At 34.9% G+C, this 19,805-nt stretch overlaps 1 protein-coding gene across 7 annotated transcripts in view; it reads right to left on the reverse strand.

The window, feature by feature from the left end:
- The window catches only part of epb41l3b (erythrocyte membrane protein band 4.1-like 3b), a 97,744-nt gene that overhangs the window by 14,814 nt on the left and 63,125 nt on the right, over window positions 1–19,805 (reverse strand). For 5 of the 7 annotated variants that reach the window (XM_056446806.1, XM_056446771.1, XM_056446780.1 and 2 more), the window contains 3 exons: window positions 15,806–15,862; window positions 15,482–15,517; window positions 2,020–2,091 (listed from right to left, as the gene is read on the reverse strand). In XM_056446806.1, coding sequence (XP_056302781.1) covers window positions 2,020–2,091; window positions 15,482–15,517; window positions 15,806–15,862 — 165 coding nt within the window. Of the gene's footprint in view, window positions 1–2,019; window positions 2,092–5,762; window positions 5,922–9,777; window positions 9,844–15,481; window positions 15,518–15,805; window positions 15,863–19,805 lie in introns of all 7 variants that reach the window. The other 2 variants (XM_056446798.1, XM_056446788.1) reach the window with 1 other exon arrangement.

The following is a 19,805-nucleotide window of genomic DNA, read 5'->3' on the forward strand; positions in this document are numbered from 1 at the left end:
CCAGTTTAGCCAATTATATTTCAGCACTCCGGGTTGCCAGATGGTGGAAAAAAGCGTATTTCATTCATTCAGTCAGGAAGACTCTCAAAGCATGCGTCCGTGACTGAAATGCGACCTCCGGTGGACAATAGCAGACTCTAAAATGAGACGCAGATTCAGAGTTCCACATGAGGTTATTAATCAGCAAATAATATGATTATTACAAACGTAAACATTAGGTGAGCAGGTCTCATTGTAACCCCGTATCCTAACAACACGCTACGTGACGAGATTTGCAGTCTGGCTTATCATTGCAGTTTGGCTGTTTACACCATATGAAACACCACAGAAATGAAAATACAGCCATTCAGAAGCACAGAATAGTGCATTTACTGCACTTCAGCGAAATAGTAAGGTCTATAATTGAATTAATACAAATTAAACCTCTTTAAAATGATTAAATGTAGATGCTGAAGTTCAGTTTCAGACTGTTTACTTTATTCTCCAGATCTGAGGTGAAATATCTGCTGCTGCTTTCAGTAGTATGGTGATAAATGTCATGTAAAACAGCATTCAGACTCATTATTAGCATTTAACACTGAATAAAGCACATGAGTTGTACCTGAGATAATCACTGTCAGTTTACTGTTGTTCAGATGTGAGAAATTGAAGCCGTTTCTAATATATCCATTTGAGGTGTTGGACAAAAACACTCTAATATATGGAGAATATTCCCTCTATCGTGTGCCATAGCTTTTATGTAGAAGATGGTTTAAATCAGCCTTTAGGCTCGATAGTCAGGCTCGCTCCTGTTGGTCCTCAATCTGGCAACCTGCGCTTGCGTTTGTTTTGATCCAGGAATGCAATACCTAGTTCAACCACTGGGTGTCACACTTACATACTTGCTCTATTTGTAAGTAAAGTAATTGATCTAAAATTAAAGTGTACATTCTAGAGGTGAATTTTTAGTATGATAGGAATATATCAGCACAAAAATATAACCAAAATAGTACACTCATCCCATAAAAAAAGCTTTGTTTTGATTGCAAGGACCACAAGTGCAAGACTAAAGTCAAAAGAATGAATGTAGTGTTGATCGCATGCATTAAGAACATGTGAACACGACCTCTGTGCATCTCATCTGATGTGTTAATCCCTCTGCTGATCTGAGAGACTTGCTCAAACACCTGCAGAGGAACAGAAGCTCAGATTCTCCATCATATCTGGTGCACAAACACTATACAAGTCTCCATCTCATCTGTGTGTGTGTGTGTGATGTGGTCTCAGGCTCTGTGATATATGTGACCTGTGTGTGTGTTTTTCTTTAAGAGTTATTGTTATTGCACAATATAAATCTGCAGTGATATTATCTATGAAAGAGACGAGACTGTAAATCAGACACGAATGGAGGATCTGTACAAGCCTGCAGAGCAGCAGATCTTCAGGACAGAGTCATGAGGGAGATTACAGATGGGATTTACAGCCAAGGAGACCAGCAGCAGGAGCACAACACACACACGTTCAAACTAAATCTCATACACGACGACACTGTCATACACACAGAAACTCAATCATACAAACATCGCCCTCACACATGCTTACACTCTCATTTTCTCCTCAAAAACACTTTTACTTAAACACACACACCTTCAAACACTCATTCACACAAAACACACTCTAACTCTCTTACACAAACTCTTAATCTCACACAACATGCATGAACGCACACACACACACACACACCGCTCATCTTCTGACTCTCACACAGATTAAATATCTCCTGCTCTGTGACAGCGCTGGTAAAGATTGTGAAGAGTGTGGAGTTTTTCATCAAGAGCGCTGCAGGAATAATGTGTGTGTGTGTGTTTGTGTGAGAAAGTCAGTGCTCAGAGACTCATTTCACACACACTGCAGTCTTTCACTCTGCACTCTTCACAAAAACTCATTGACTGAATCTCTCTGCATGTTTCTCATCATCACAGCTGTCTCCAATAGAGGAGTCTCCATCCACCTGTATTATAATAAACAGAGATCTTTTACCTGAAGCCCATCCGACAGGTGATCTGTCTTTACTGGAGCGTCTTCAGCTTCAGCTTTAACCTCCTCAGACTCCTGAAACACAGAGATGGAGCTGATAAAACACACGACACCAGGTAAACTAGTGCACAAGCACAATGAGTGATCATGCAGGAACAATCATCAGTGCGGTGACAAAACCACAAAAGAGGATAAAACAAATGCAAAACAATGAAATAAATGAAGAAACCAACATGTTTATTGGGTTAAACCACTCCAAACAGAGCCAACACAAGCTTGACAGACACAAGCAGGTTATTTATTCTTCAAACACTGTAAATAAAAAGCCTTATTATTGGAATAATTAAAAAAAACTAAACAAATCCGCCGTTATTTACGCAGAATAACTCTGACTTTTTCATCTGTCCAAAAGCAGCATCAGAATGATCAGTACCACACCAGACCAATCCCCTCCAGCTTTGCTGTTTGTCTCCTTTTTGGACAGTTTTTGTTCCACACATTAAAATATGCGTGAAATGAAAGTTGCTGAGTCTTTTATTTCAGTAAGATGATGTATTTCCTACTGAATATGGAGTAGGGTCTAATCCGGGCATCTCCAACCACCAGTGGAGGATCATGAACGAGTTTCTATCACAGCGTTTCTGAATGTAAGATCCCACTTTATTGTGAGTTTCTCTTTATTTAAGATTCAGTTACTACAGCATGAGTGGGAAACAAACATCTTCCTATTATTGTGAGTTGTATTAGTTGTACAGATGTAATTTCACATACATGTCAACCAAAATAAATAACCTAACATCCTCCGACACCCTATCTAGCCTAACAATCCTGAATTAGTTTGTGGAAGAGTCTGAAAATGCCTCCTCTGGAGGACAGAAACACATTCTCTTTCTGGCAACCAGGTGAAAAAACCCTCTCCTGTATTTTAAATTTGGACTGCAATACCTAGTTCAACCACTAGTGGCTCGTTTCCACTGAGTGGTACAGTATGGTATGGGTCATCTCTATCAGGATTTCGTTTCCACTACTTAAAGGGTACCAATGGTACTCTTTTGGTGGGTATGGTGTACAACAAAGTTTCAGACAAAGTCATTTTCGCTCCAGGAAATGTCTACAGTAAAGCTGTACAGGTCATTCACACATCATATGAGAAGCTCTTCTCATAACACAGATGCTTTACACACATAAACACTTCTGTAGAAATGTTTATTCCGAACTTTTCTATGGACATGAGTTGATTATAACTGCAGATCAATGACAGTGTGAAGTAGCCTACAGTAACGTCTGTAATTATATTAAATAAATGAACATATATGAACACACACAGACCCTTACAGTCTCCGATATGTTATCAATTATAGATAAACGACACACAGCAGACATTTAGACCTTATTTAGGTTAAAAAACAACACAAAATATAGCCCACAGTCAGAGCAAACCTCTCATCTGTGTCTGTAATCTTCAGCAGCACATGTAGCCTCTGTTAGAGAGTAATTTAGTCAATCTGAGTTCATTATAGTCCAGCAGGTGATGATAATAGGTAAACATGGCAGAATGTTCATGTTTTAGGTTGCAAACGCATCATTTGCTGCAGTTTTTTCTGGCTTTTTCTTTGTTTTTTCACACTTCACTCTCGCGTTTGTTCCTGTCTGACAGGATTGGATATCAAAGCGCTTCAATAGCTATGTTTCCATCAAAAATGCAAATAAACTTTATGCGCAAAACTGGATTATCGCATTAAAGACGTGCGAATAAAGCAGCGTTTCCATCCAACTAGTCAAAGCGAACAAAATCGCCACTTCCTGATTAACTGGCGCCAAATATCAACATTAAAAACTGAATTTACTGTGGTAGGAGAGGCTGCGTCAATCTTTCCTTCATCTAATAAATGACTTGCACCTCAGAAGGCAATCCTGACACGCAGTGAACGCGCGGTGGCGTTTGAAGGTGTCAGACACGGAGCAGAAGCTCTTGATTCTGGAGGTCATTAATAATATAATAACACTAATACTTAAACGGTAAGGTGTTTTAGAATGACCAAAACAACAGTTCAGATGGTTTACAGTGTGCTCAGCCTGCTGGTTTGTCTATTTACACACATTTTCATCATTACATGATCTCTTATAACAAAATCACATGACCTTTTTTAATGCGCATGCTGGAATTTGTGCGGTAAAAGTGTTCCCATCGTAGTTTATGCGCATCTTTTCTTATCGAATAAACAGTTTATCCTATTCAGTTATGCGCATACGTTTGTTATGCGCATTTTCAAAATGTATGCGCATCATGGCGTTTCCATCAACCGGTTTCTAAAATGTGCATAAAAATAGGTGGATGGAAACATAACTAATGATCACGAGCAGGGTAATTAATATGAGCTCAAAAAGTTCCTTATTTTAAATATAGACGCAATCGTGAGCTCTCTGGTCAAAGTGAAACCGCTCGCACTTTTAGACGGGCTGGTAAAACAACAACAGGACACGGCAGATTTAGTTCTTCTTGGCTTTGTGGCTGTTCATCAAGACGATGACGACCAGCTTTGTTTGAGCTCGGGTCGACCATGGCTCCTCATTATATGTATATAATATTACGATGTAATCTCTCGCTGTGTGTTTAAAACATGGCGGTTCCTTTATTTTCATTTTGGCTTGGTGTGTGAGCGAATGACATATCTCTGTAAACCAATAGCGTTCAGCTGCGCGTCTAGCTCCGCCTTTTGGTACCCTTGGTACCCTTTGCAAAGGGTGCCGAAAAAGTTGTACAGTACGGTTCAGTTCTGTAAGCCTTCTGACAGTGGAAACGCCCATAAAAGCGTACCGAACTGTACCGTACCACTCAGTGGAAACGAGCCATAGGGGTCAACCCTACATACTGCACTATAAACTGTAAATGACTTTGTTCAGCTTGTCACCCAATTAGGACTGAACATCTGCCTTTATGTTTCCTTTTTGCAACATAGTTCCACAATTTATGCATGCAATTCTGAAATTTTCTACTTTATAATAGCTCATTATGTTTGAATATGTCAGACTTTTTCCATCTTGTTTGTTTTTAAAAATCCTACATACTCCAGCATTACCTGTAAAGGTTCTTTTTTTGGTGAACTACCTTTGGGTTAGTTTGTGGATGCGGCTGAAAATGCCATCTCTGGAGGACAGAAGCAAGTTTTGACAGTCAGACACTGTTTGTGTCATCAATCTGGCAACCAAGTGAGAAAAAACCCCTCTCCAGTATTTAGAATTTGGACTGCAATACCTAATTGAACCACAAGGTGTCAATCCTGTCACCCACTTAGGAGTGAACATCACCCTTTGCGTTTGCGTTTATTTTTGTAACACAATTCCACATGTTCTTCATGCAATTCTGAATATTTCAACTTTATATCTGGTCGTTATATTTCATAAGTTATATGGTTGTACCTTTTCCATCTCAATTATTTTTAAAAATCCTACATACTGCAGCATTACCTGGAGGACAGAAGCAAGTTTTGATAATCAGACATGCTCTCTTCTGTTTGCGTCGTCAATCTGGCAACCAAGTGGAAAAATAAAACCCTCTTGTATTTTGAATTTGGACTACAATCCCTAATTCAACCACTAGGCCAATCCTACACACCGCGTCATTACCTGTAAATGTTATTTTTTGGGTGAACTATCCCTTTAACTGTGGGTTAGTCTGTGTGGAGCTCAGATTTGCACAGACAGATGCTGTTTAGTGAACATTAGAGCACACCCACACATCTTACGTGTGTTTTACAGAGCGGTGAACAGTGTACTGTGGACGTGTTCAGTCTTCTGTCCCACTCGCTCACAGCACACGCTTCATTACTGATCTGCAGAAACGACCTCTTCAGCTCACTGACGCTCTGATGATGCTGCACCAGCGCTGTGGGCGTGTCCTTCTCCTGACCCACCAATCACAGCACACACAGACGCATCAGTGGGCGGAGCTTCACAAAGACTTAAAGATCACTCACTTCAGATTGAAGCTCGTTTTCGCCACAGAAATTAATCAATGATCAACTTTTTACTAACAATTTTTGTTTATGCTTTGTTCTTGAAGTTTTTAGGTTTTAATTCAGATTTTGTCTCTCTAAAACTTGCATTTGCATGTCATAACTTTTTCAACTAAAATAAATAAAACAATTACTGCTATTTTTTTAGCACACAAGTAAGTTTTATCCCTCATAATTGTGAGTTTATTTCACATAACTCTTACTCTTATTTACAAAATTATAAATATAAAATGAGTGATCAGAAATAAAAACAAGATAAAAATTCGATTTTTTAAAATTAAAATAGTTTTTAGCTTATAATTGTGCAACTTTTCTTCTGAGACTTGGCTGTGCATGTCACAACTGTTTTAATTAAAGGTAAAAATAGACTTTTTTAAAATCAGAATTGTGAGTTTATATCTCATAACTCTTACTCCTCCTCAAAATTATGAACTCTTTTATAATTGAATATTTTCTGCCATTACATTTAACAGTGCAGATCACTATTATAAGTTTCATCCTCACACAAATGAACATTAATATCACATAATTCTGACTTTCCTCCTTAGAATCACAAGTATAAACTTGAAACTTTATCACAATCGTCAGTTTTCTCAGAATTGCTCATTTTTCTCTTGTAATTCAGACTTTTTTTGGGTATTAAAAGTATAAATGACCCTTTTCAGATGACGATCATGACTTTTTCTACACAACTGTGAGTTTTCTCTCATCATTACGAGCTGACGTTAATCAATGCAGGGGTTTTTGCTATGTAATTTCAACTATTTCTTTTTTCAATGCAGATTTTTTTTAACGTTCAAGATTACATCTTTTCATTCAACTTCTTTCGCAGAATCGCAATGTTTACATTTTGCAACCTAGTTTTTATTTACCCAAAGAAAAAACATAATTCAGACTTTAAATCACAACTGAGACTTTTTTTTTTGCATATCTTATTTCCTATGAAATCTCAGTCTACATCTTGTAATTTCTTTTTATTACACTGACTCACACAATATGTTGTATATAAAAATGATGGGACACACTTTACAATAAGGTTTCACTACCTAATGTAATTACTAATGTAACCCTGCCAGTCGGCGAATAACATCGGCGATCACCTACAGCTAATAAGAGAGCAGCATTCACTTTATGTGTGTACCTGCAGGCCAGCGGGAGGTTGAGGGAAAACTTAAAAGCGCTCATTTTCGGTTTATTTGGACTCAAGGAATGGAGGAAAACTAGTGGAGGTTTGACAGGAGCACCCGTGTCTGTTTGACGTTTCATACAGAAAGCTAAAAAAGCCCAGGTGAGCAAATACATACATTTTCTACCCCATTAAAGGCTTCTTTCTCGTTATGTAGTTAATAACAAAAGATTTACTATGTGTTTTTGGCTGCGAGACGTAGTTTGGACGAAGTTGTCGGCGATTCTTCCTATTGTAAATTCATGCAATGTGAAAGCACCTGTCGCTGATGCATCTTGCAGTGTAAACAAAGCAGCGACAAAACGCTAGCCCAGATAGTCACGCAGTGTGAAAACATCTGTGACACGACTACTCTGAACATTCTGCAGTCTGAACTCGGCATTACATGAAGAAATACTATAATAAATATATAATTTATTGTTTGTTCATGTTAGCAAATGCATCAACTAACATTAACTTATACAACCATATTGTAGTGTTACCAAATTATGACTTTTTTCTTCACAACTGTGAGTTTCTCTTACCAAAAAGGATTTACTATCTGTCTTTTTAAAGGGGTGGTCCAGAATATAATTTTAAAGCTTGGTTGTGCTAATAAGACGCAAAGCAATGTGTGCTCATGTTTCACTTGAAGGAAATCACCTTATTTTTTCATAAATCTCACTTTGATTATACCCAGCTACTCAGCTAACATGAAAACGACTGATATATTTCCTAGTTCCTCTGAAAGGCCCGCCCTCAAGTGACTCTAATTGGTCTTGTGTCACAATGTGCTGCGATTCGCGGATCGTCTCCACGTCATGCCCGAACAAGCACGCGAGTTTTGTGTAAATAGTTAGTCAACCTCATGCCCGCTCTCTGAAATAACATCTGACAAGTGTCTGCAACGAGTGAAAATGGGGTGCGGCTCCTTTAAGAGAGTGTGCGTGTGTTTATGTGTGTGTGTGTGTATACTATGAACTATCTGTAATGCGAGAAGCGCATGTGCGCTGGAGCGATGTTTGTTTTTCTTTTTCTCTGATGCTCGGATTAAGTTATTTTCTGTAGTGACGCTGCTGACAGAAGAATAAAGCACCAGTTGTGGGATGTGACCTTTGTGAGCCTTGATTGATTTTTTTTTGCTGATACACACGAGCTAGGGGAGCTCTCCTGTATTTTTTTTAACTCAACACGTTACACAAAGTCTTTCACACATATCCGGAATATGCCTGTGTAAGTAATATGAATCGTTCACATATCTTTTGCAACTTCATTATCTGAGATGTAAAACGCATGGAAAAGCTGCCTACATAGAGGAACAATGCAAAGTCGCGCACACACATAGAGAGGCTGCACGCGCCGGTGAAGTGTGTGTTTGTGCGTTTATAGCAGTTTGACTGATAAATATGGATTTGTAGCTAAATCGTTAGCGGTGGCGAACAGCATTTCCCGTTGTTTACATCTTTGCTACAGCATACCGTTAACTCTAGACACTGTACACGTCATAATCAATTTTAACAAATAAAAACACTTACAGGTCGTGGCTCAGAGTTCACAGCGTCTGCTTGAGTTGCTCCATCTTTAAGGAGATTTTAACCGAATCCAGCACTGAGCTGGGAGAGATTCTAGAAGCTGTTTTGTCAGATCACGCTAGCTATGTATTTTATAATTCTCTGGAACATAATTAATATTGAACTGTAAGCACTTCTGTCTTTGTGCTGTGTCCTTTGAAAGCCCAAATACAGAACCAGAAGAAGCTCTGTGGAAATAGCAGGACGCATTTTTTCTCTCTGCTGTAACATTACAGCGCCTCTGGCCACGCCCCTTAGCTGCGCAGGGTGTGCGCGCGGTGAAAGTACTTTTGTGATCTCACAAGGCCCAAAAGTATTTTTTGGTAGTCCCCAAAATTCGTTCATTGTAGGCTTTGCTAAGCTAAGCTAAAAACCAAGGTCTCCCTTTGCATTGAACTTTTTACATTCAGAGGTGCTGTTAATATTCACACAGCTACATTACACATCTACTAAAATTTAACATATGATATCATAGTGGACCACCCCTTTAAAAAACCTTTTATTCTTGCAATTCTCAAACTTATATTTTGCTGTTTTGACTTTTTCTGCTGAATGTTAAGGTTACATCTCACATAGTTTTTTTTTTATTCATCAATGCAATTTCTACTTGTCATTTGTTTCACAGTTGTCAATTAATATCTCACAATTATAAACAACAGATTATCCTTTTTGACTTTTCCCCTCAGAATTACATTTTAATTTTTTAATTCTGCAGCAAAAACAAGCTTCTCTGTATTTTTATTGCTCAAAGCAGCCGGATGCATTAGTGATTTCTTGAAATTTACCTACTTGTTAAATATTAATAAAGTTTCTGAATGTTTAAATTCATGCAAAGTCATGAAAAACTCAGTCTAAAACTAAAATATAAACCACTAAAGTGCTGTTATCCTCCTGTAGTTCAAGTATATCATAGTAAAATCAGCTCATACTGTATGCTGTCATGTGAATTCAGATCATATGAGTGTTAAACCCAAACACACACACACAGGTCAGCTCATGCTTCACAAACCTCCAACATGAGATTACTGTGCTTGACAAACACATTCTCTCCTTTAATCCGCTTTATGAAACTATACTAGAAAAACACAAGAATAAAAAAACATGAAAATCTTCCCAGAAGCTCCTCTCAGACACTGCTGGGAAACTGAGGGGGATAATAAAACAAAACAATGAAAACTCAAGCAAAGATGAATTTCTGTTCAGACCAAACACAGGAGGTTTTCTGCTCACATGACGAATGATGAAAACCAACACAACAGCATCAAACCTCCTCAACCATACTGAAATCTGATATATGGCTATATAGGCACATGTTTACATCTCACAGAGATAACAATATATGGGTAACACTTTAGTTCAAGCACCAATTATCACTATTAACTACTGGTGTATTACCTGCATATTATTACGATATTGTCTGTTTATTAGTGTTTAAAAAGCACAAACTCTGCAACAGTTAAAGAGCCCCAATTATGGCTTTTTGAGAATGATCTTAATGCAGTGTGCAGCACAGCTCTTAATGAATGAAAACATCCAGCTGAGGGTGAAATCTGCACCAAAAAGTGCACCATGTTCAAAAATATTGCTTTTTTAAAACCCAGAGTCGTTTAAATGATTCGTTGTTCGTCCGTACCTTTTGTCTGTTTGTATTGACGTTAAAACAAAACAATACTAAATATGAAGTGCCAGATCTGGTAAAACGTGAATGCGCCTTTCCCTTCAAACACCAGCAGATGTGCGGGTGTGTGTGGGACTGATCATGACTGAAGATGTGTGAACATTAATGAGTGAAGGTTCTTATGATTAATGCAATAATCTACCCTGCAACGAGGTACAACCCTATAAAATAACAGTAAATTACAGTAAATTACCGTGATTTAATGTCCATTATTTTACATTAAATTTCTGTGATTTAATGTACGTTTTTACAGTAAATTTCTGTAATTTAATGTCCGTTATTTTACAGTAAATTTCTGTAATTGAATGTCCGTTATTTTACAGTAAATTTCTGTAATTTAATGTCCGTTATTTTACAGTAAATTTCTGTAATTTAATGTTCATTATTTTACAGTAAATTTCTGTAATTTAATGTTCATTATTTTACAGTAAATTTCCGTGATTTAATGTCCATTATTTTACAGTAAATTTCTGTGATTTAATGTCCGTTATTTTACAGTAAATTTCCGTGATTTAATGTTCATTATTTTACAGTAAATTTCTGTGATTTAATGTCCGTTATTTTACAGTAAATTTCCGTGATTTAATGTCCGTTATTTTACAGTAAATTTCTGTGATTTAATGTCCGTTATTTTACAGTAAATTTCTGTGATTTAATGTCCGTTATTTTACAGTAAATTTCCGTGATTTAATGTCCGTTATTTTACAGTAAATTTCCGTGATTTAATGTTCATTATTTTACAGTAAATTTCTGTGATTTAATGTCCGTTATTTTACAGTAAATTTCCGTGATTTAATGTCCGTTATTTTACAGTAAATTTCTGTGATTTAATGTCCGTTATTTTACAGTAAATTTCTGTAATTTAATGTCTGTTATTTTACAGTAAATTTCTGTAATTTAATGTCCATTATTTTACAGTAAATTTCCGTGATTTAATGTTCATTATTTTACAGTAAATTTCTGTGATTTAATGTTCATTATTTTACAGTAAATTTCTGTAATTTAATGTTCATTATTTTACAGTAAATTTCTGTAATTTAATGTCCGTTATTTTACAGTAAATTTCTGTAATTTAATGTTCATTATTTTACAGTAAATTTCTGTAATTTAATGTCTGTTATTTTACAGTAAATTTCTGTAATTTAATGTCCATTATTTTACAGTAAATTTCCGTGATTTAATGTTCATTATTTTACAGTAAATTTCTGTGATTTAATGTCCGTTATTTTACAGTAAATTTCCGTGATTTAATGTCCGTTATTTTACAGTAAATTTCTGTGATTTAATGTCCGTTATTTTACAGTAAATTTCTGTGATTTAATGTACGCGTTTACAGTACATTTCCATAATTTAACGTCTGTTATTTTACAGTAAATTTCTGTAATTTAATGTCTGTTATTTTACAGTAAATTTCTGTAATTTAATGTCTGTTATTTTACAGTAAATTTCTGTAATTTAATGTTCATTATTTTACAGTAAATTTCTGTGATTTAATGTCCGTTATTTTACAGTAAATTTCTGTGATTTAATGTACGCGTTTACAGTAAATTTCCATAATTTAACGTCTGTTATTTTACAGTAAATTTCTGTAATTTAATGTCTGTTATTTTACAGTAAATTTCTGTAATTTAATGTCTGTTATTTTACAGTAAATTTCTGTGATTTAATGTACGCTTTTACAGTAAATTTCCATAATTTAACGTCTGTTATTTTACAGTAAATTTCTGTAATTTAATGTCTGTTATTTTACAGTAAATTTCTGTAATTTAATGTCTGTTATTTTACAGTAAATTTCTGTAATTTAATGTCTGTTATTTTACAGTAAATTTCTGTAATTTAATGTCTTTTATTTTACAGTAAATTTCCGTAATTTAATGTCCATTATTTTACAGTAAATTTCTGTAATTTAATGTCAGTTATTTTACAGTAAATTTCCGTAATTTAATGTCCATTATTTTACAGTAAATTTCCGTGATTTAATGTTCATTATTTTACAGTAAATTTCTGTGATTTAATGTCCGTTATTTTACAGTAAATTTCCGTGATTTAATGTCCGTTATTTTACAGTAAATTTCTGTGATTTAATGTCCGTTATTTTACAGTAAATTTCTGTGATTTAATGTCCATTATTTTACAGTAAATTTCTGTAATTTAATGTCTGTTATTTTACAGTAAATTTCTGTAATTTAATGTCCATTATTTTACAGTAAATTTCCGTGATTTAATGTTCATTATTTTACAGTAAATTTCCGTGATTTAATGTTCATTATTTTACAGTAAATTTCTGTGATTTAATGTTCATTATTTTACAGTAAATTTCTGTAATTTAATGTTCATTATTTTACAGTTAATTTCTGTAATTTAATGTCCGTTATTTTACAGTAAATTTCTGTAATTTAATGTTCATTATTTTACAGTAAATTTCTGTAATTTAATGTCTGTTATTTTACAGTAAATTTCTGTAATTTAATGTCCATTATTTTACAGTAAATTTCCGTGATTTAATGTTCATTATTTTACAGTAAATTTCTGTGATTTAATGTCCGTTATTTTACAGTAAATTTCCGTGATTTAATGTCCGTTATTTTACAGTAAATTTCTGTGATTTAATGTCCGTTATTTTACAGTAAATTTCTGTGATTTAATGTACGCGTTTACAGTAAATTTCCATAATTTAACGTCTGTTATTTTACAGTAAATTTCTGTAATTTAATGTCTGTTATTTTACAGTAAATTTCTGTAATTTAATGTCTGTTATTTTACAGTAAATTTCTGTAATTTAATGTTCATTATTTTACAGTAAATTTCTGTGATTTAATGTCCGTTATTTTACAGTAAATTTCTGTGATTTAATGTACGCGTTTACAGTAAATTTCCATAATTTAACGTCTGTTATTTTACAGAAAATTTCTGTAATTTAATGTCTGTTATTTTACAGTAAATTTCTGTAATTTAATGTCTGTTATTTTACAGTAAATTTCTGTGATTTAATGTACGCTTTTACAGTAAATTTCCATAATTTAACGTCTGTTATTTTACAGTAAATTTCTGTAATTTAATGTCTGTTATTTTACAGTAAATTTCTGTAATTTAATGTCTGTTATTTTACAGTAAATTTCTGTGATTTAATGTACGCTTTTACAGTAAATTTCCATAATTTAACGTCTGTTATTTTACAGTAAATTTCTGTAATTTAATGTCTGTTATTTTACAGTAAATTTCTGTAATTTAATGTCTGTTATTTTACAGTAAATTTCTGTAATTTAATGTCTGTTATTTTACAGAAAATTTCTGTAATTTAATGTCTTTTATTTTACAGTAAATTTCCGTAATTTAATGTCCATTATTTTACAGTAAATTTCTGTAATTTAATATCTGTTATTTTACAGTAAATTTCTGTAATTTAATGTCCGTTATTTTACAGTAAATTTCTGTAATTTAATGTCAGTTATTTTACAGTAAATTTCTGTAATTTAATGTCCATTATTTTACAGTAAATTTCCATAATTTAATGTCTGTTATTTTACAGTAAATTTCTGTAATTTAATATCTGTTATTTTACAGTAAATTTCCATAATTTAATGTCTGTTATTTTACAGTAAATTTTTGTAATATAATGTCTGTTATTTTACAGTAAATTTCTGTAATTTAATATCTGTTATTTTACAGTAAATTTCCATAATTTAATGTCTGTTATTTTACAGTAAATTTTTGTAATATAATGTCTGTTATTTTACAGTAAATTTCTGTAATTTAATGTCTGTTATTTTACAGTAAATTTCCATAATTTAATGTCCATTATTTTACAGTAAATTTCTGTAATTTAATGTCAGTTATTTTACAGTAAATTTCCGTAATTTAATGTCCATTATTTTACAGTAAATTTCTGTAATATAATGTCTGTTACTTTACAGTAAATTTCTGTAATTTAATGTCCGTTATTTTACAGTAAATTTCCATAATTTAATGTCTGTTATTTTACAGTAAATTTCTGTAATTTAATATCTGTTATTTTACAGTAAATTTCCATAATTTAATGTCCATTATTTTACAGTAAATTTCTGTAATTTAATGTCTGTTATTTTACAGTAAATTTCCGTAATTTAATGTCTGTTATTTTACAGTAAATTTCCATAATTTAATGTCTGTTATTTTACAGTAAATTTCTGTAATTTAATATCTGTTATTTTACAGTAAATTTCCATAATTTAATGTCTGTTATTTTACAGTAAATTTCTGTAATTTAATGTCTGTAATTTTACAGTAAATTTCTGCAATTTAACTGACGTTATTTTACGTTTTTTTTTTCGACACCACAGCTGTCGGAAATATACGGAAAATTATGGATTTTTTTACAGTGTGGTGTTTAACTGTATTGCTGTGATGCACTCCTGGATTGGGCTCACACATATACTCTGTGCTCCAGCTACTTCAACAATGTTGAGAAGCCATGGTGGGCGTTTCTCTCTGTCTCTGCTGAATGCAGTCAACCAATCACAACAGACTGGGTCATTGGACCATCAGCGCCAATTAGCATCACCCTAAGGAGGGGTTTAGAACAAAAGTATCGCTGAATGAATCATATGGGCGTCCTTGGGACAATCAGGTAAAAATAAATGCATATTATAAGACAACGAATGGGTTTTTGACCTTGCAAACAGATTAGCCTGTTGTTGGAGACCCCAAAACTAAAATATGAACTTTTATAAAGCATAATAGGGGCTCTTTAACTTCTGGGCTTACTATCTGACAGCTATTAAAATATGAACTTTTATTAGCACTTATAAAGTATGATCTTATTCCACATCCCTAATCAACACCTAAACCTAACTACTACTATTTTACTAACAATTAATAAACAGCTAATTAGTAGTTTATAAAGCTTAAAGTCTTATTTAATGCTGTTAATAGCGTGAATTGTGCGTTAAAATAAAGTCTGACCACTCAAATATTTTATTTATAATTCGTAGATGAATATATACACATGTTCATATATCAGATTTCAGCTGTATTTTGTAGTTTGCAAACACTGTACCTGTGACCTCGTGTGAGCGTCGTCCTCAAAGTCAGACTATAATGAGTTTGTGTAAAAGAGAAAATGTGAAAAATACATTTAAAATCACTTTTTCTGCACGGTAATAAGTGCTGGCTTCAACATAATCACTTCATGCCATCCCAACGCAAATCAATGAAGTAAACCGGATTTATTTTTACAATTTGAAGTTGATTGAACATAAAAGCCGTCCTACAAATAATAAATATTTCAGCTCATTTTAAATAAGTAGTTAGAAAAAGCAGCAAAAATATTTTCTTGAGTGTGTGAAATATTGAGAATAAAGAGCCGCGCGCACACACACACCTCCGTCAGCGATGTGTCGTCGTCATCACAGGCCAAATCCGTCTGATCGCTGTCCGTCTGAATAATCAGAGCAATCGCAGCGATAAAGAAAACCCAGAATATTATGATAGTAATGATGAAGATGATGATGATCCTTGATGAAGATGATGGAGGGATGAAGAGACTCTGGAGGTGATGAACTGATGAAACATGCAACCCAACACAGAAACATCTTCATCCAGAAAAGGAGATTTGAATGAATGTTCAGCAGGAGTCTTGATGAAGATTTGAGCGAATGAATCCAAGAGAAGATGAAATGATCCAAGAGCCGCTCAGACACAACACACACAATCTGTGTGCAACACACACAACCAGTGAAGATGAGTGAAACACAACGCATCACACACACTTTCCACATACAGGCTGTGCTACAGAGTCAGAACTTATGAGGAACAACGATGACATTTAGCTGCTATTTAGCATATAAACTCTGCTAGACCTTACATGGAGATTTTATGAACGATATTCATCTCCTATGTGTGGAAAGAGCAGGTGGAAACAATCAGGAGTTTATGCTTTTTACAATAAATGTTGCTGAAAATGAGTCGATGGAATGAGACGAATGACTGCTCCGACTGCAGTCTGAACATGCACGCATGCGCACATACACACAAACACAAACACACACACACAGACACAAACACACACAAACACACACACACACACACACAAACACAAACACACACACACACACACACACTCACCCTCCCCACACGCTAATTTGCAACCATACACTTCCTCTCTCCCTCCTTCAAACACACACACGCACCCCATACACACAAATTCACTCTCTCACTCAATAGGGCTGCACGATTTGGGAAAAACCTACGAGTGATGTCATGGATACTACATCCACATCTTTTAGTCCATGGTGAGCGTGCACGTCTCCATGAGAACTGTATGCATCGCTACTAACAGACCGAACCAGATGACTAAAATCAGCTGATTCCAGTCTGTGGCCGGTCGACTGGTGCATCTCAAACTGAAATCTATTTTTCCTACCAATATATATATATATATATATATATATATATATATATATATATATATATATATATATATATATATATATATATATATATATATATATATATATATATATATATATGAAGAGTTCAGATGCAGAACCCTCTAAATCCATCAGAGCTCTTTTCTTGTAAATTTCCTATCAGGCTCCTCTGATAAGGTTCAGAAGTTTCATGTATAGCTAATGATAAGGTTATTATCTAGTAAATCAAATACCTTTTTTTTCATAAATGTCACTTTAGACAGTTTTAAATTTTCTTTTGCGTCAAAACCAGATAAATCTACTTCTGCCAAATCCACCTATTAGGACAAGACAGTCTTTAGTTGAAAAATCTGCTGTGGTAACCCCTGATAAACCAGGGAAATGCAGAAGGAAAATGAATGAATGAAATCTGTCATTTCTGTTGTCATTTCTGATATGTAGGATTTAGATTTAATGTAAGTAGAGCATTGTAAACATTGCTAAGCTTTGTAGATTCTAAGTAACTAAGCTTGGTAGATTCAAATAATGTATAAAAACATTGTGAATCATCAACATCTGTGCATTGCCCATTAATATAAAAAGCTGATCAGACGTATTATCAAGTCATATAAATAATGTAGTTTTATACATTATATTTATCTTTCAAAAATAGCTTACATTAGTAAATAAAACACAAGGTAGGCCTACTGGGCAAAAGGGGACATCTCTCAGACACTTGTAGAAGCTGTCATTCATTCATTCATTCATTCATTCATTCATTCATACTCAAGGTCTTGGTCTCTTGTTTATCCTCATGGCATTAACGTGGGATAAGAGATCAGCATCTTCACTCTGTCTTGTGTGAAATGGACTTGCTGTTTAATGTATAGTCAATCAGACTCAAAGTAGCGTCGCTGTGCATAAACTCGTTATCAGTTTTAAGGTAAAAGACGTTTTCATTCGCCATTCACTGACAGTCGGACAGGCTCATCCAGTTCATCAAACTCCGGAATAAAACAAACGAGAGCGGAATAAACCAGTCTCCTCCTAAAGCCGGTGGATCAGCGCGCTGCTACATTGAACACATGCACTGTAAAAAATGGCTGTGATTTCAACGGTAAACAACTGTAAAAATCCTACAGTACAAATCCGTAACCTGGTTAACAGTATGTTTCCTTTAACATATACAGCAAATAACTGTAAATTGACTTTCCCAGAATTCCCTGCATGGCACCTCACTTTTTATGCTTTTTCTTGACATTACTCTGGATCTTTTTAGTAGTTTCCCCATCAGTGATGTACATTAGAGATTTATGCTACATCTAATGTTGATAATGTTTATTTCAGGACTTCAGGACTTTCTGATCTAATCAGTAGGCATCAGACCTCTCACAGAGTCACACGGGCAACTGCTAATGGTGACCGTCTAGTGTAAGACCTCCTTTAGTCCGTCTGTTTTCTCTGTAAAGGAAGCCAAACTGAGGAATGATTGACCTGTTAGCCTAAAATCAGAAAGTAATGTGAATATTTTTAGTAGTGTACTTAAAAAGTGGTTAAAAACAAAACAGAGGTGTTTGCACAAACACTGTTAGTTTGTTGGAGCATGTCGCCTTTGCTTTTGCTCCAGTAATTTATGTCAAGTATTATAATGCTGTGTATATGTATTTATCATATTTCCATATTGTCAAGCCTCCTGTGGACAGGTGTTGAGAATTAGCAAGTTTGCTAAAACACTTAAACAAATGCTTTTGGTTGTCCAGTGTAATTGTGATGTCCATGTCAAATAAATAAAAGTTACATTTTATGTGTGTTACTATACTGTGTGAATGACACTGAGCACCTTCTACACACTGATACACTCTTCTGCTTGTGGGAAAGGTTGTTTGTGATGAGGATTGGTTCATTATGTAGCTTCCTCATAACCACCTGCATATGGCTGTGTTAACATGTCTAACTGTGTAACTAAAGATGTGTAGATGTAATTTAAAATACAGACACATTACATCTGTAAATGAATAAAACACGGTAGTTTACTGTAAAAATTAGAAATTACTATTACGGTTTGTACTGTATTTTTAACGGTAAAGTACTGGCAACCACAGCTGCTGGCTTTTACCGTAAATATTACAGATTTATTTTTTACAGTGTGTGATTCGATTCGCACCTTCCGATTGGTTCTCGGTATATAGCAGCTTTTGCTGTCAAAGGCAAGTGGCGTTTAGCAGCTTTTGCCAACAAACTGTTATTTCTGAATGCGCTGACGCTGCGATTTAGAGGATTTGAAGCAAAACTATTGGTTGATGGTGTACTACGAGCATAAAGCATTCCCTCAGTGTCATTAGCTCATTTTTGGTGGAAGCGGCGTTTAGCGTTTGCATCTGAACTCTTTCATTCATTCATTTTGCTTTTCAGTTAGTCCCTTTATTAATCAGGGGGCGCCACAGCGGAATGAACCGCCAACTTATCCACCATATGTTTCACGCAGTGGATGCCCTTCCAGCTGCAACCCATCTCTGGGAAACATCCACACACACTCATTCACACTCATACACTACGGCCAGTTTAGTTGATCAGTTCCCCTATAGCACATGTGTTTGGATTGTGGGGGAAACCGGAGCACCCGGAGGAAACCCACGCAACGAGGAGAACATGCAAACTCCACACAGAAACACCAACTGACCCAGCTGGGACTCAAACCAAAGACCTTCTTGCTGTGTGGCGACAGCACTACCTACTGCGCCACTGCGTCACCTCTTGCATCTGAAACCTGTTTTCAGAAATGTGCTATTATTTATTTAACATAATTGTAACATCGGGCGGCGCGGTGGTGCAGTGGGTAGCACTGTGGCACTGAGTCGCTGGTTCGAGTCCCAGCTGGGTCAGTTGGTGTTTCTGTGTGGAGTTTGCATGTAGTGTATGAGTGTGTGTGTGTGAATGAGTGTATATGGGTGTTTCCTAGTACTGGGTTGCAGC

This window comes from Danio aesculapii, chromosome 2 (assembly GCF_903798145.1).
Source record: "Danio aesculapii chromosome 2, fDanAes4.1, whole genome shotgun sequence".
In the NCBI taxonomy this organism is placed as follows: domain Eukaryota; kingdom Metazoa; phylum Chordata; class Actinopteri; order Cypriniformes; family Danionidae; genus Danio; species Danio aesculapii.